Consider the following 15409-nt stretch of genomic DNA (forward strand, 5'->3'; position numbering starts at 1 on the left):
TCTGGATAAAAATACTTGAATCAGTTATAGAACCCATTGCCCATTATGGTTGTGAGGTCTGGGATCCGCTCACCAACCAAGAATTTACAACATGGGACAAACACCAAATTGAGACTCTGCATGCAGAATTCTGCTCAAATATCCTCTGTGTACAACGTAAAACACCAAATAATCAAAATCCAGAAAAGTGCAGTTAAATTCTACAACCACCTAAAAGGAAGCGATTCCCAAACCTTCCATAACAAAGCCATCACCTACAGAGTCCCTTAAGCAAGCTGGTCCTGCGGATCTGTTCACAAACACAAACAGACCCCACAGAGCCCCAGGACAGCAACACAATTAGACCCAACCAAATCATGAGAAAACAAAAAGATAATTACTTGACACATTGAAAAGAATTAACAAAATAACAGAGCAAACTAGAATGCTATTTGTCCCTAAACAGAGAGTACACAGTGGTAGAATACCTGACCACTGTGACTGACCCAAACTTAAGGAAAGCTTTGACTATGTACAGACTCAGTGAGCATAGCCTTGCTATTGAGAAAGGTCGCGTATGTGCACACTGCGCACAGAAGACAGGTATGTGCACACTGCCCACAAAATGAGGTGGAAACTGAGCTGCACTTCCTGACCTCCTTACCAAATGTATGACCATATTAGAGAGACATATTTCCCTCAGACTACACAGACCCAAAAACAAATCCAATTTTGATAAACTCCCATATCTATTGGGTGAAATACCACAGTGTGCAATCACAGTAGAAAGATTTGTCACCTGTTTCCACAAGAAAAGGGCAACCAGTGAAGAACAAACACCATTGTAAATACAACCCATATTTATATTTATGTTTTTTACTTTACTCTTTAGGAAATTTGTGAGTGTAATGTTTACTGTTAATATTTGTATTGTTTATTTAGCTTTTGTTTTAATATCTATTTCACTTGCTTTGGCAATGTAAACATATGTTTCCCATGCCAATAAAGCCCTTAAATTAAATTGAATTGAATTGCATTGAATTGAGAGAGGAGAGAGAGAGAGAGAGAGAGAGAGAGAGAGAGAGAGAAAGAGAGCGAGAGAGAGAGAGAGAGAGAGGGGGAGAGCGAGAGAGGGAGCGCGAGAGAGAGAGAGAGAGTTAGTCTTGTCTCGTCTCAGTGTGTGGATGTAACTGTGCAGTGTGAACAGCGTGAGACTGAGTATGTTGGTATATGTGTGTAAGTATGTACCGACCCTGTGTGTGTGTGTGTGTGTGTGTGTGTGTGCCCTCACATGTCTCCTGAAGATCCTGTCCAGCAGGCTGCGTCGAGGAGGCTCGGGGGGGGTATTCCAGTCCAGATCTGGGGGTCTGGTCCCCTGGGGCCCAAACACATTCAGATCACTGAAACACTCTGTGTCTATCATCTATACACACAGAGAGAGAGAGAGAGAGAGAGAGAGAGAGAGAGAGAGAGAGAGAGAGAGAGAGAGAGAGAGAGAGAGAGAGAGAGTTGGTGTAAGGACAGTATATGACTGCCACTGACTGTCAAGACCACCAATAATTCAGTCTTTCAGGTTATGTTGCAGACCTCTGTGAATAGGCCAGAGGAGAGGGACGGATGTCCCAGTTAGCTCACCCACCTCGTGCTGCCATGGGATGGACACGCAGCCTGTAGAGAATTTGAAGTAGAAGTCGTTGTCGGTTTGGTCCAGATTTACTCCCTTGACTGTAGAGAACTGCTCAATGTCCAACACATCCTTACAGTACACCGCCCGGGGCTGAGAGAGAGAAGAAACAAACGGAGGAAGAGAGGGAATATGTATAGAGGGAGGGAGGGAGGAGGACGAAGTATGAAAGTCTTCATTTGAAGTAGAGGTAATCAACCCTGTTCCAACTCACATATTCAGCCAGTCATGAATGTAACTGATTGAAACAATTGGAACAGTTGGTTGGTTATATATTGAACACGTCCTGGTCTTGTGTTTCTACAGCTGAAGCAAGACATTTACATTTACATTTTAGTCATTTAGCAGACGCTCTTATCCAGAGCGACTTACAGTTAGTGAGTGCATACATTTTAATACTGGCCCCCCGTGGGAAACGAACCCACAACCCTGGCGTTGCAAGCGCCATGCTCTACCAACTGAGCTACAGGGGACAGAGATACCATCCTCCTCTTCTACTTACGTCAGGTACAAAGGAGGGCTCCTGGATGCCTGCCTCTAGCCTTTTAAAGTTGATGTTCCTGAAGAAACAGTGAGCCTTCACCCCCGCTGACCCCTCTGCTGTACAGCCCAGCCTCTGCTTAGGATCTTTGGTCAACAGCTAGAGCGGGAGAGGGAGAGAGAGAGAGAGAGAGAGAGAGAGAGAGAGACGATGATGCAATTCATGAGATCAGCTACTCAGGGCGATTACCCAATATAGTCTGAGGTTCCTGATGACAAACTAACTAGGCCTACGTCTGAGGTTCCTGATGACAAACTAACTAGGCCTACGTCTGAGGTTCCTGATGACAAACTAACTAGGCCTACGTCTGAGGGTCCTGATGACAAACTAACTAGGCCTACGTCTGAGGTTCCTGATGACAAACTAACTAGGCCTACGTCTGAGGTTCCTGATGACAAACTAACTAGGCCTACGTCTGAGGGTCCTGATGACAAACTAACTAGGCCTACGTCTGAGGGTCCTGATGACAAACTAACTAGGCCTACGTCTGAGGTTCCTGATGACAAACTAACTAGGCCTACGTCTGAGGTTCCTGATGACAAACTAACTAGGCCTACGCCTGAGGGTCCTGATGACAAACTAACTAGGCCTACGTCTGAGGGTCCTGATGACAAACTAACTAGGCCTACGTCTGAGGTTCCTGATGACAAACTAACTAGGCCTACGTCTGAGGTTCCTGATGACAAACTAACTAGGCCTACGGCTGAGGGTCCTGATGACAAACTAACTAGGCCTACGTCTGAGGGTCCTGATGACAAACTAACTAGGCCTACGTCTGAGGTTCCTGATGACAAACTAACTAGGCCTACGTCTGAGGTTCCTGATGACAAACTAACTAGGCCTACGTCTGAGGGTCCTGATGACAAACTAACTAGGCCTACGTCTGAGGTTCCTGATGACAAACTAACTAGGCCTACGTCTGAGGGTCCTGATGACAAACTAACTAGGCCTACGTCTGAGGTTCCTGATGACAAACTAACTAGGCCTACGCCGTCTGAGGGTCCTGATGACAAACTAACTAGGCCTACGTCTGAGGTTCCTGATGACAAACTAACTAGGCCTACGTCTGAGGTTCCTGATGACAAACTAACTAGGCCTACGTCTGAGGGTCCTGATGACAAACTAACTAGGCCTACGTCTGAGGTTCCTGATGACAAACTAACTAGGCCTACGTCTGAGGGTCCTGATGACAAACTAACTAGGCCTACGTCTGAGGTTCCTGATGACAAACTAACTAGGCCTACGTCTGAGGGTCCTGATGACAAACTAACTAGGCCTACGTCTGAGGGTCCTGATGACAAACTAACTAGGCCTACGTCTGAGGGTCCTGATGACATACTAACTAGGCCTTAGTCTTATCAATCAATCAATGGACTCTCACCACCCTACAGATGGCCTTGGTGTCTTCTGTAAACTTGTCGCTGTACTCCTCCTCTTCCTCCTGCACCCTCTTCTCCACCTCCTCCCTCTTCACTCGTTCTTTGCGTGCGCGGAAGGGTGAGCGTCCCGCGGTCATCTCATAGATGAGACATCCCAGCCCCCACCAGTCTGGACTCATCCCATAGCGCTCGTTGTTGATCACCTCCGGAGCTACACACACAGCACAGTATGACACCAGATTGTCCCAATGCCACGTTCTCATCATGCAGGTTTGATGATATCTTATTTGTATGGTAAAACATTTAAATTGATAATGTATTACGATAATGTAAGGTTTTTGTCCAATGATTTTAGCCTATATGTATTTTATAGATGTATTATAAATGTATTATAATGTGTGGTAATACCATATGGAGGTGTCTTACCCATGTAGCCCACTGTTCCCACTCTGCCTCGTATGGGGTCCCCTTCAGGCACTTTGATGGCCAGGCCCAGATCTGAGATCCGGATGTGTCCTACAGCAGAGGGGAAGAGGTCAGGGTTCAAAGATCAGTCATATTTAGCAGAGAGTCTCTCTGTTAAAAGACATTATCCCAGTAGTTATGCTATTGTACAGTAGGAAGAAGGTCAACTCACCATTATCATCTAATAGAATATTCTCTGGTTTTAAATCCCTGAAAGAAATTTCCAAAACCACAGTTAGTTTGGTGCATTTGACATTGGGACTAAAACCAATACATCATGTGTTGATATCACGTGATCTCTGGAGACATTGGTATAGCGAATGACAATCAGACAAACAGACTGTTCATTAGGTTATAGGTGGAAGTAGGTTGCAATCTGAAACTAGATCTGTGTTTAAGGGCAACTTCTATCCTGTGAGTGTAGGTGCTATGATAAAAAGCTGTCACCTGTAGACGATGGATTCCTGGTGTAGGTGGTCCAGGCCGCAGCAGATCTGGGCAGCATAGAACTGGACCCTGTCCTTCTCAAAGCCTGGAGTCCCCATGCTATAGATGTGGAACTTCAGATCTCCTCCATTCATTAAGGTCAACACTAGACACAGAGCATCTTTGGTCTCATAGGCATACGCTAAACTCACCTAGAGAGGGGTCAAAGACACATAGGGGTAGAGATTAGAGATCAGACAGAGAGGGAGAGAGACAGAGAGAGAGAGACAGAGACAGAGACAGAGACAGAGACAGAGAGACAGAGAGACAGAGAGACAGAGAGACAGAGAGACAGAGAGAGAGAGAGAGAGAGAGAGAGAGAGAGAGAGAGAGAAAATAAAGTTAAAGAAGTGTGTATTGTGTATGGTCATGTCTCCTAATAAATAACAGGAGGAGACTCACAACAAATCTGCTGTTGACCTTCTCTAGTATTTGTTTCTCATTGAGGGCCATGGACTCTCCTTTCCTCTTCTTAATCCTCTTCTTCTCTAACTTCTTACAGGCATACATCTTCCCTGTGGCTCGCACCTGGCACGCACACACCTGGTAGAACACACACAGTATTATACCATAGGCCAGTTTATCTCACAATCACAATTTTCTAATAATTCTCCTAAATGGACAAATTTGCCTCACCTCTCCGAATCCTCCCTTCCCCAGTACTCTGTACTGTCGAAACGTGTCCTTAGCTATTGGCTGCCTGAAAACACACATCAGCCATTAATGTACAGCTGAATAATAGTACACTGTACATCATGGAACATAGTAATACTAGCCTAGGTGCAAGGCTGCTCCTGCTTTAGCCAATTTGTAATGTTGTATGGAGAAAGTACCAGGCTGATAGTTGATCATCACTAAAAACATCAGTTTTTATTAGATTTTGTAGGAGTTTTTAGGCAGCACTCACCTCTCCAGCATCTTCCACTGTAGGAAACGGTCAAAGTACATGCTGTTCTGGTAGTCCGAGAAGGGATCTCCTCTCAGGTAGTGATGGAGAGCCCTGAGAGCACAGACGACAAGAGGTTACTGGTTAAAGCCCTGAGACAACAGACAACAGCTGCAGTTACAGTTAACAAGGGGCTAAGGCAGCTGGTGGTCCCTCCAGGGTGTTAGTGCTTTAGCCAACCCCTCTCTGTGTTCCTTCATTGTCAAACAGAACCTTGTCCCCAGGCTCTTGCACAAGTGCATATACAGTGCTGTGAAAAGTATTTGCCCCTTTCTAATTTTCTCTACTTTTGCATATATTTGATACTGAATGTTATCAGATCTTCAACCAAAACCTATATTAGATCAAGGGAACCTGAGTGAACAAATAACACAAAAATGACATACTTATTTCATTTATTTCATAAACAAAGTTATTATTTTGACTCATCTGTCCATAGAACATTCTTCCAAGAGTCTTGATGATAATCCAGGTGCTTCCAGGTTCTTTTTGGCAAACTGAAGTCAACTTTTTGGACGAGATGGGTCCCATTATGTCTGGCGAAAACCAAACACAGCATTCCACAGTAAGAACCTCATACCAACGGTAAAGCATGGTGGTGGTAGTGTGATGGTTTGGGGATGCTTTGCTGCCTCAGGACCTGGACGACTTGCCTTAATAGAAGGAACCATGAATTCTGCTCTGTATCAGATAATTCTACAGGAGAATATCAGGCCATCCGTCTGTGAGCTGAAGCTGAAGTGCAGCTGGGTCATGCAGCAAGACAATGATCCAAAACACACAATCAAGTCTACATGAAAATGGTTAAAAAGCAACACATTTGAAGTTTTGGAATGGCCTAGTCAAAGTCCAGACCTAATGCCAATTGAGATGCTGTGGCAGGACTTGAAACGAGCAGTTGATGCTTGAAAATCCACAAACATCTCTGAGTTAAATCAGTTCTGCATGCAAGAGTGGGCCAAAATACCACCACAGTGATGAAAGAGACTGACCAAATCAAATCAGATTTTATTTGTCACATGCGCCGAATACAACAGGTGTAGACCTTACAGTGAAATGCTTACTTACAAGCCCTTAACCAACAATGCAGTTTTACGAAAGAATAACAACAAAAAAATTACACAAAAAATAGAATATAAAATAATACGAAATAAAAGTAACAAATAATTAAAGAGCAGCAAGAAAAATAACAATAGCGAGGCTATATACAGGGGGTACCAGTACCGAGTCAATGTGCGGGGGCACCGGTTAGTCGAGGTAATTGAGGTAATATGTACAGTGGGGAAAAAAAGTATTTAGTCAGCCACCAATTGTGCAAGTTCTCCCACTTAAAAAGATGAGAGAGGCCTGTAACTTTCATCATAGGTACACGTCAACTATGACAGACAAAATGAGAAAACAAAATCCAGGAAATCACATTGTAGGATTTTTAATGAATTTTTTTGCAAATTATGGTGGAAAATAAGTATTTGGTCAATAACAAAAGTTTCTCAATACTTTGTTATATACCCTTTGTTGGCAATGACACAGGTCAAACATTTTCTGTAAGTCTTCACAAGGTTTTCACACACTGTTGCTGGTATTTTGGCCCATTCCTCCATGCAGATCTCCTCTAGAGCAGTGATGTTTTGGGGCTGTCGCTGGGCAACACGGACTTTCAACTCCCTCCAAAGATTTTCTATGGGGTTGAGATCTGGAGACTGGCTAGGCCACTCCAGGACTTTGAAATGCTTCTTACGAAGCCACTCCTTCGTTGCCCGGCGGTGTGTTTGGGATCATTGTCATGCTGAAAGACCCAGCCACGTTTCATCTTCAATGCCCTTGCTGATGGAAGGAGGTTTTCACTCAAAATCTCACGATACATGGCCCCATTCATTCTTTCCTTTACACGGATCAGTCGTCCTGGTCCCTTTGCAGAAAAACAGCCCGAAAGCATGATGTTTCCACCCCCATGCTTCACAGTAGGTATGGTGTTCTTTGGATGCAACTCAGCATTCTTTGTCCTCCAAACACGACGAGTTGAGTTTTTACCAAAAAGTTTTTTTGGTTTCATCTGACCATATGACATTCTCCCAATCCTCTTCTGGATCATCCAAATGCACTCTAGCAAACTTCAGACGGGCCTGGACATGTACTGGCTTAAGCAGGGGGACACGTCTGGCACTGCAGGATTTGAGTCCCTGGCGGCGTAGTGTGTTACTGATGGTAGGCTTTGTTACTTTGGTCCCAGCTCTCTGCAGGTCATTCACTAGGTCCCCCGTGTGGTTCTGGGATTTTTGCTCACCGTTCTTGTGATCATTTTGACCCCACGGGGTGAGATCTTTGCGTGGAGCCCCAGATTGAGGGAGATTATCAGTGGTCTTGTATGTCTTCCATTTCCTAATAATTGCTCCCACAGTTGATTTCTTCAAACCAAGCTGCTTACCTATTGCAGATTCAGTCTTCCCAGCCTGGTGCAGGTCTACAATTTTGTTTCTGGTGTCCTTTGACAGCTCTTTGGTCTTGGCCATAGTGGAGTTTGGAGTGTGACTGTTTGAGGTTGTGGACAGGTGTCTTTTATACTGATAACAAGTTCAAACAGGTGCCATTAATACAGGTAACGAGTGGAGGACAGAGGAGCCTCTTAAAGAAGAAGTTACAGGTCTGTGAGAGCCAGAAATCTTGCTTGTTTGTAGGTGACCAAATACTTATTTTCCACCATAATTTGCAAATAAATTCATTAAAAATCCTACAATGTGATTTTCTGGATTTTTTTTCTCTCAATTTGTCTGTCATAGTTGACGTGTACCTATGATGATCTCTCTCATCTTTTTAAGTGGGAGAACTTGCAGAATTGGTGGCTGACTAAATACTTTTTTTCCCCACTGTACATGTAGGTAGAGTTATTAAAGTGACTATGCATAGATAATAAACAGAGAGTAGCGGCAGCGTAAAAGAGGGGGGGGTTTAATCCGGCCCGCGAGATGATAAAAAAAAAAAGAAAAAAAGAAAAACATGTTGGAAAGTATAAAAATGCGCCGCAATTTTTCAATAAAATAAACTGCTGTTCCAATTGCGTCCACTGGATGGCGCAATAGCAATTGTGTTAAGCAAGCAAACTGTTTATACCGGGGCAGAGCAAGTAGGTCAAGCACGTGCAGCCAATGAGCTACTTTGTTTTGCCCGCGATATTTATTACGGCTTCTACTTTTAACATTATGTGCTTTGGCACCCTCATTGCCCCAATATGTCTCTGTCAAAAAAGAGAAAAGTGGACGCAGAGTGCAGAATGTTCCAAGAAAAATTGTCATCCTATTTAATCACGGAATTGAATGGGAAAGCTGTATGTTTGGTGTGTTCAGAGCATGTTGCAGTGCTGAAAGAATATAACCTTCGTCGCCACTATGTGAGTCTTCATGCCGACAAATATGACAACTTTCAAGGACAGCGGAGATGAGAGAAGGTGAATGAACTGTTGGCGGGTCTGAAGAAACAGCAGTCTGTGTTTACTCACAGCCGAGACATCAGTGACGCTGCAGTGAAAGCGAGCTACCTCATTGCTAATGAAATCGCAGTGGCTTCAAAACCATTTAGTGAGGGTGAATTTGTAAAAACATGCATGATGAAGGCAGCGGAGATTGTGTGCCCTGAAAAGTGGCAGGCTTTTGCAAATATCAGCCTGACAAGAAACACAGTTGCAGACAGGATTTCTGATCTTTCAGTGGATTTGGACAGCCAGTTGAAGCAAAAAGTAAAGTCATTTATTGCGTTTTCGGTTGCAATTGATGAAAGCACGGCCATTACAGATGTTGCACAACTGGCCATTTTTTCATCCGCGGAGTTGATGACACATTGACCGTCACCGAGGAGTTCGTGGAGTTGGTGCCGATGACAGATACAACGACAGCAGCTGATATTTTTACCGCACTCGTCGGCGCGCTGGACAGGGTCGGTGTGGACTTGTCCCGCGCTGTCAGCCTGGCTACAGATGGTGCGCCCTCAATGATCGGGAAAAAAGCAGGCGTTGTGACAAAGTTCAGAGAGAAAGTGCAATCTGCAAATGGAGGACGTGATTTTTTGACTTTTCACTGTATTTTGCACCAGGAGGCTTTGTGTTGCAAGTCATTAAAGATGGATAACGTCATGAAGGTGGTCATCCAAACTGTTAATTTCATCCGATCCAGAAGCCTGAATCACCGTCAGTTTGACAGCCTTCTCAGAGAGAAAGACCACATCTATGGCCTGCCATACCACACTGAGGTAAGATGGTTAAGCCGAGGTGCTGTGCTGAGGCGTTTCTTTGATTTACGAGAAGAAATTGAACAGTTCATGGAAGAAAAGGGCAAACCAGTGTTAGAATTTCATTCCGCAGAATGGATGCCGGACCTTGCATTTATGGTGGATGTTACAGAGCACCTGAATAACTTGAACAAACAGCTGCAAGGGCGCAACAAAGTTGTCACGCAGTATTATGACAGCATACATTCTTTCAAGTTGAAGCTGTCATTGTGGGAGACGCAACTTGCCGGTGGTGATGCAGCTCACTTCCCCTGTCTGAAAAATGTGTGCGCGACCCAACATGTGGCAGACATGAAGCGGTTCAAAGATAAAATAACGGGACTGTTACGGGAGTTTGAGCAACGCTTTCAGATTTATGTTTATATGTTTTTATGTTGATGTGCTATTGTTTTTAATTGATTTTATTTTATTTGTATATTTAACCTATTCTTGACTCTGTGGTTCTTACACTTGTTTGGGGAACAGGATTTCATTATTTTTATCTACATTTCTGCCTGAGAAATGACACCCTGATATAGTTCGGTGATCTGTGATATACTTCTGTGAATCACTGAGGCATTGTGTGTTTGTGTGTTCTTTGTCCTCAGAACTTTCAAATAACTTGAGGTGTTTTATGATTAATAGTGATGTTGTGCTTTTGGACACTGTCCTCAGGCTCCAGCTTTATGTTTATATGTTTTTATGTTGATGTGCTATTGTTTTTAATTGTTTTTATTTTATTTGTATATTTAACCTATTCTTGACTCTGTGGTTCTTGCACTTGTTTGGGGAACAGGATTTCATTATTTTTATCTACATTTCTGCCTGAGAAATGACACCCTGATATAGTTCTGTGATCTGTGATATACTTCTGTGAATCACTGAGGCATTGTGTGTTTGTGTGTTCTTTGTCCTCAGAACTTTCAAATAACTTGAGGTGTTTTATGATTAATAGTGATGTTGTGCTTTTGGACACTGTCCTCAGGCTCCAGCTTTATGTTTATATGTTTTTATGTTGATGTGCTATTGTTTTTAATTGATTTTATTTTATTTGTATATTTAACCTATTCTTGACTCTGTGGTTCTTGCACTTGTTTGCGGAACAGGATTTCATTATTTTTATCTACATTTCTGCCTGAGAAATGACACCCTGATATAGTTCTGTGATCTGTGAAACAGTATTGTTAATCACTGAGGCATTGTGTGTTTGTGTGTTCTTTTTCTTTAGAATTTTCAAATAAACTTGACGTGTTTTATGATTAATAGTGATGTTGTGCTTGTACTATTTTGGACACACTGTCCTCAGCCTCCAGCTTTATGTTGTATGTTGATCGTATTAAAACAAAGAAAACAATCTGAAGTTGTTGTTTTTAAGTTATATATACCATGATTTTTCCGGTCCGGCCCACTTGGGAATAGATTTTCCTCCATGTGGCCCCTGAGCTAAAATGAGTTTGACACCCCTGGATTAGATGTTCAGGAGTCTTATGGCTTGGGGGTAGAAGCTGTTTAGAAATCTCTTGGACCTATACTTGGCGCTCCGGTACCACTTGCCATGCGGTAGCAGAGAGAACAGTCTATGACTAGGGTGGCTGGAGTCTTTGACAATTTTTAGGGCCTTCCTCTGACACCGCCTGGTATAGAGGTCCTGGATGGCAGGAAACTTGGCCCCAGAGATGTACTGTGCCTTACGCACTACCCTCTGTAGTGCCTTGCGGTGGGAGACCGAGCAGTTGCCATACCAGGCAGTGATGCAACCAGTCAGAATGCTCTCGATGGTGCAGCTGTAGAACCTTTTGAGTATCTATGGACCCATGCCAAATCTTTTCAGTCTCCTTAGGGGGAATAGGTTTTGTCGTGCCCTCTTCACGACTGTCTTGGTGTGCTTGGACCATGTTAGTGTGTTGGTGATATGCACACCAAGGAACTTGAAGCTCTCAACCTGCTCCACTACAGCCCCGTCGATGAGAATGGGGGCGTGCTTGGTCCTCTTCTTTTTCCTGTAGTCCACAATCATCTCCTTTGTCTTGATCACGTTGAGGGAGAGGTTGCTGTCCTGGCACCACACGGCCAGGTCTCTGACCTCCTCCCTATAGGCTGTCTTGTCGTTGTCGGTGATCAGGCCTACCACTGTTGTGTCATCAACAAACTTAATGATGGTGTTGGAGTCGTGCCTGGCCATGCAGTCATGAGTGAACAGGGAGTACAGGAGGGGACTGAGCACACACCCCTGAGGGGCCCCCGTGTTGAGGATCAGCGTGGCGGATGTGTTGTTACCTACCCTTACCACCTGGGGGCGGCCCGTCAGGAAGTCCAGGATCCAGTTGCAGAGGGAGGTGCTACAGGAAGCATTTGGTTGGAGTCATTGCAGCTAAAGGTGACACAACCAGTTATTGAGTGTAAGGGGGCAATTACTTTTTCACACAGGGGAATTGGGTGTTGCATAACTGTGTTAATTAAATAAATAAAATAAGTATTTTTTATCTAATATTAGGCTTTGGTTGAATATCTGATAACATTCAGTATCAAAAATAGAGAAAATCAGAAAGGGGGCAAATACTTTTTCACGGCACTGTACACCTGGTACTAGGCACGTGCACAGATAGAGCTCTAGGGGTGCATGAGAAAAGTGCCCTTTCAGATACATTTTTATTTTACTTTTAGTCTCTTCTGTTCTGTAAAATATTGCCCATCAAACGAGCGAATTTCATATTTTTGACTCTTAAAATCCCCCCTGCCCCGCTCCTCTGCCCACAGGCGAGTGCGCACTGCACTCACCCTCCTGCTGCTGCACAAGCAGAAGTTACCAGAGCCTAGCGGTATTATGAGTAGAGGCACACTGGCTACTTTTTGAGTTGTCAGGGACAGGGAAGGGTTCAATTCAAACTGATGATTTTTAAGTAGGCGTACAATGCATATGTTTTTAAGTAGGCATACAACGCAGATGTTTTTAAGTAGGCGTACAACGCAGATGTTTTTAAGTAGGCGTACAACGCAGATGTTTTTAAGTAGGCGTACAACGCAGATGTTTTTAAGTAGGCGTACAACGCAGATGTTTTTAAGTAGGCGCACAACGCAGATGTTTTTAAGTAGGCGTACAACGCAGATGTTTTTAAGTAGGCGTACAACGCAGATGTTAGCAGCAGAACAAACTTTAATCACAGGTAAAGAGTAGTTCAATTGTTACAACAGCACAGCTAACCGTTAGCTAGCTAAGTTAGCTGATTTACATGATCTACATTCGCTATGATCAGCTGATTGCTCTCCCCTATTTGCCCTCTCTGTGAGCAGTATGCTAGGTAGCTTGCTTAGAGTGGGGTGAGTGTTTTTACGGAAAACAAAGGCCTATGGCAGGGTTCCCCAACTGGCAGGCCGCAGGTGATTTTATTTGGCCCTCAAAGTTTTGTGAGCAAAATAAATAAATCCATTTATTTTTTATTGTTGGACATAAAAGACTAAAAACACCACCAAATCAGCTCCAAGTGATTATAATTTTGGAGATTTGTTCCAAAGTATTCCCATGCATAATAGAGAGATATACAGTGGGGAGAACAAGTATTTGATACACTGCCGATTTTGCAGGTTTTCCTACTTACAAAGCATGTAGAGGTCTGTAATTTTTTTATCATAGGCACACTTCAACTGTGAGAGACGGAATCTAAAACAAAAATCCAGAAAATCACATTGTATAATTTTTAAGTAATTAATTTTAAAAATTATACAATGTGATTTTCTGGATTTTTGTTTTAGATTCCGTCTAAAACATATAAGCAAGATTGTAAATAATTTTGTTTCAGTCAAGTATTATATCTGTTTGGTCTTCTTGCGGCCATTTTGCAGTCTGCAAATGATTTGTAATTATGTCCTGGCCCCCTGACCATCCACTCAAGAAAAAAATTGGCCAGTGGCTGAATCTAGTTGATGATCCCTGGTCTATCGGTTGGGGTGGGGGTTCACTTTGAGCACCTGGCCCTACCTGGTACACCAACCACTCAATTCTCCCACTGTTACCAAGTGGGTTAATCAAATCGTCTTTTGAAGCTGCGTTATGCCAGCAGCAACTTGTATGGCTTGAAAACAATAGAAGAGTTGGCTACAGCATATAGAGTATGGGACCAGGTTAGGGATAAGCTAGGAACAAGCTGTTTCTTAATAACATCACAGTTGAACGAAAAGTAATGCGACCAAAGGAAGATTCCCTTACTTGCGACAGTCACTGAAGATCTCCTTGCAGGGGTGGAGCTCCAGGTTCTCTCTACACTGCTCAGCAAGGCTCTCTGCTGCCTCCACACACTCTGACGACTACACACACACACACACACACACACACACACACACAAGAGCACACATAAGCACGCACACACACAAGTACACACAAACAAACAATCTAACAGCTGTACATCTACATTCATCAATCCTCCTTTAAAGACTGACTCACCTGTTTAGACAGGAACTTCCCAATAATCTGATCTCCTCTGCTTTTCCGTTTCTCATCAGGCACCAGCTCATAGTCGTCCTAAAGAACACAACATCCCATCATTAAACGCTGACAGTACATATCAGACCTGGTTCAACACAACATCCCATCATTAAACACTGACAGTACATATCAGACCTGGTTCAACACAACATCCCATCATTAAACGCTGACAGTACATATCAGACCTGGTTCAACACAACATCCCATCATTAAACACTGACAGTACATATCAGACCTGGTTCAACACAACATCCCATCATTAAACACTGACAGTACATATCAGACCTGGTTCAACACAACATCCCATCATTAAACACTGACAGTACATATCAGACCTGGTTCAACACAACATCCCATCATTAAACACTGACAGTACATATCAGACCTGGTTCAACACAACATCCCATCATTAAACACTGACAGTACATATCAGACCTGGTTCAACACAACATCCCATCATTAAACACTGACAGTACATATCAGACCTGGTTCAACACAACATCCCATCATTAAACACTGACAGTACATATCAGACCTGGTTCAACACAACATCCCATTATTAAACACTGACAGTACATACAGTGCATTCGGAAAGTATTTAGACCCCTTAACTTTTTCTACATTGTTGTTACGTTACAGCCTTACTCTAAAATAAAAAAAATAATCATAATAATCTCATCAATCTACACACAATACCCCATAATGACAAAGCGAAAACAGGTTTTTAGAAATGTGTGCAAATTTATACAAAATAAAAACAGAAATACCTTATTTACATAGGTATTCAGACCCTTTGCTATGAGACTCGAAATTGAGCTCAGTTGCATTCTGTTTCCATTGATCATCCTTGAGATTGTCACGCCCTGGCTCTAGGGACTCTTTTATGTTGAGCCAGGGTGTGTAGAGTCTATGTTTTGTGTTCATTGTTTCAGTTTCTAGTTCATGTGTTTCTATGTTGGCCGGGGTGGTTCTCAATCAGAGGCAACGTGAATCAGCTGTTGCTTGTTGTCTCTGATTGGGAACTATACTTAGGCAGCCGTTTGGCACTTGTGTTTTGTGGGATCTTGTTCCGTGTTGGTTTGTGTATTTGACCGTGGACTTCACGTATCGTTTTGTTGTTTTTGTTCGTGTGGTGAATATAAATAAAGTATGTTCGCATTCCACGCTGCGCCTTGGTCCGCTCCTTTTGACG

The 15409-nt window shown here is 43.2% G+C and overlaps 1 protein-coding gene across 2 annotated transcripts in view; it reads right to left on the reverse strand.

Moving 5' to 3' along the window:
• Window positions 1-15409, reverse strand: part of LOC121581869 (G protein-coupled receptor kinase 5) — a 71947-nt gene that overhangs the window by 721 nt on the left and 55817 nt on the right. For both annotated transcript variants that reach the window (XM_041897251.2, XM_041897250.2), the window contains exons 4-15: window positions 14176-14253; window positions 13942-14039; window positions 5442-5534; window positions 5171-5234; window positions 4937-5077; window positions 4496-4686; window positions 4221-4258; window positions 4010-4099; window positions 3586-3794; window positions 2166-2303; window positions 1619-1756; window positions 1271-1402 (exon numbers count right to left, since the gene is read on the reverse strand). In XM_041897251.2, the coding sequence (XP_041753185.1) occupies window positions 1271-1402; window positions 1619-1756; window positions 2166-2303; window positions 3586-3794; window positions 4010-4099; window positions 4221-4258; window positions 4496-4686; window positions 4937-5077; window positions 5171-5234; window positions 5442-5534; window positions 13942-14039; window positions 14176-14253 (1410 nt within the window). The remainder of the gene's footprint in view (window positions 1-1270; window positions 1403-1618; window positions 1757-2165; window positions 2304-3585; window positions 3795-4009; window positions 4100-4220; window positions 4259-4495; window positions 4687-4936; window positions 5078-5170; window positions 5235-5441; window positions 5535-13941; window positions 14040-14175; window positions 14254-15409) is intronic.

Source organism: Coregonus clupeaformis, chromosome 18 (assembly GCF_020615455.1).
Source record: "Coregonus clupeaformis isolate EN_2021a chromosome 18, ASM2061545v1, whole genome shotgun sequence".
Taxonomy (NCBI): Eukaryota; Metazoa; Chordata; class Actinopteri; order Salmoniformes; family Salmonidae; genus Coregonus; species Coregonus clupeaformis.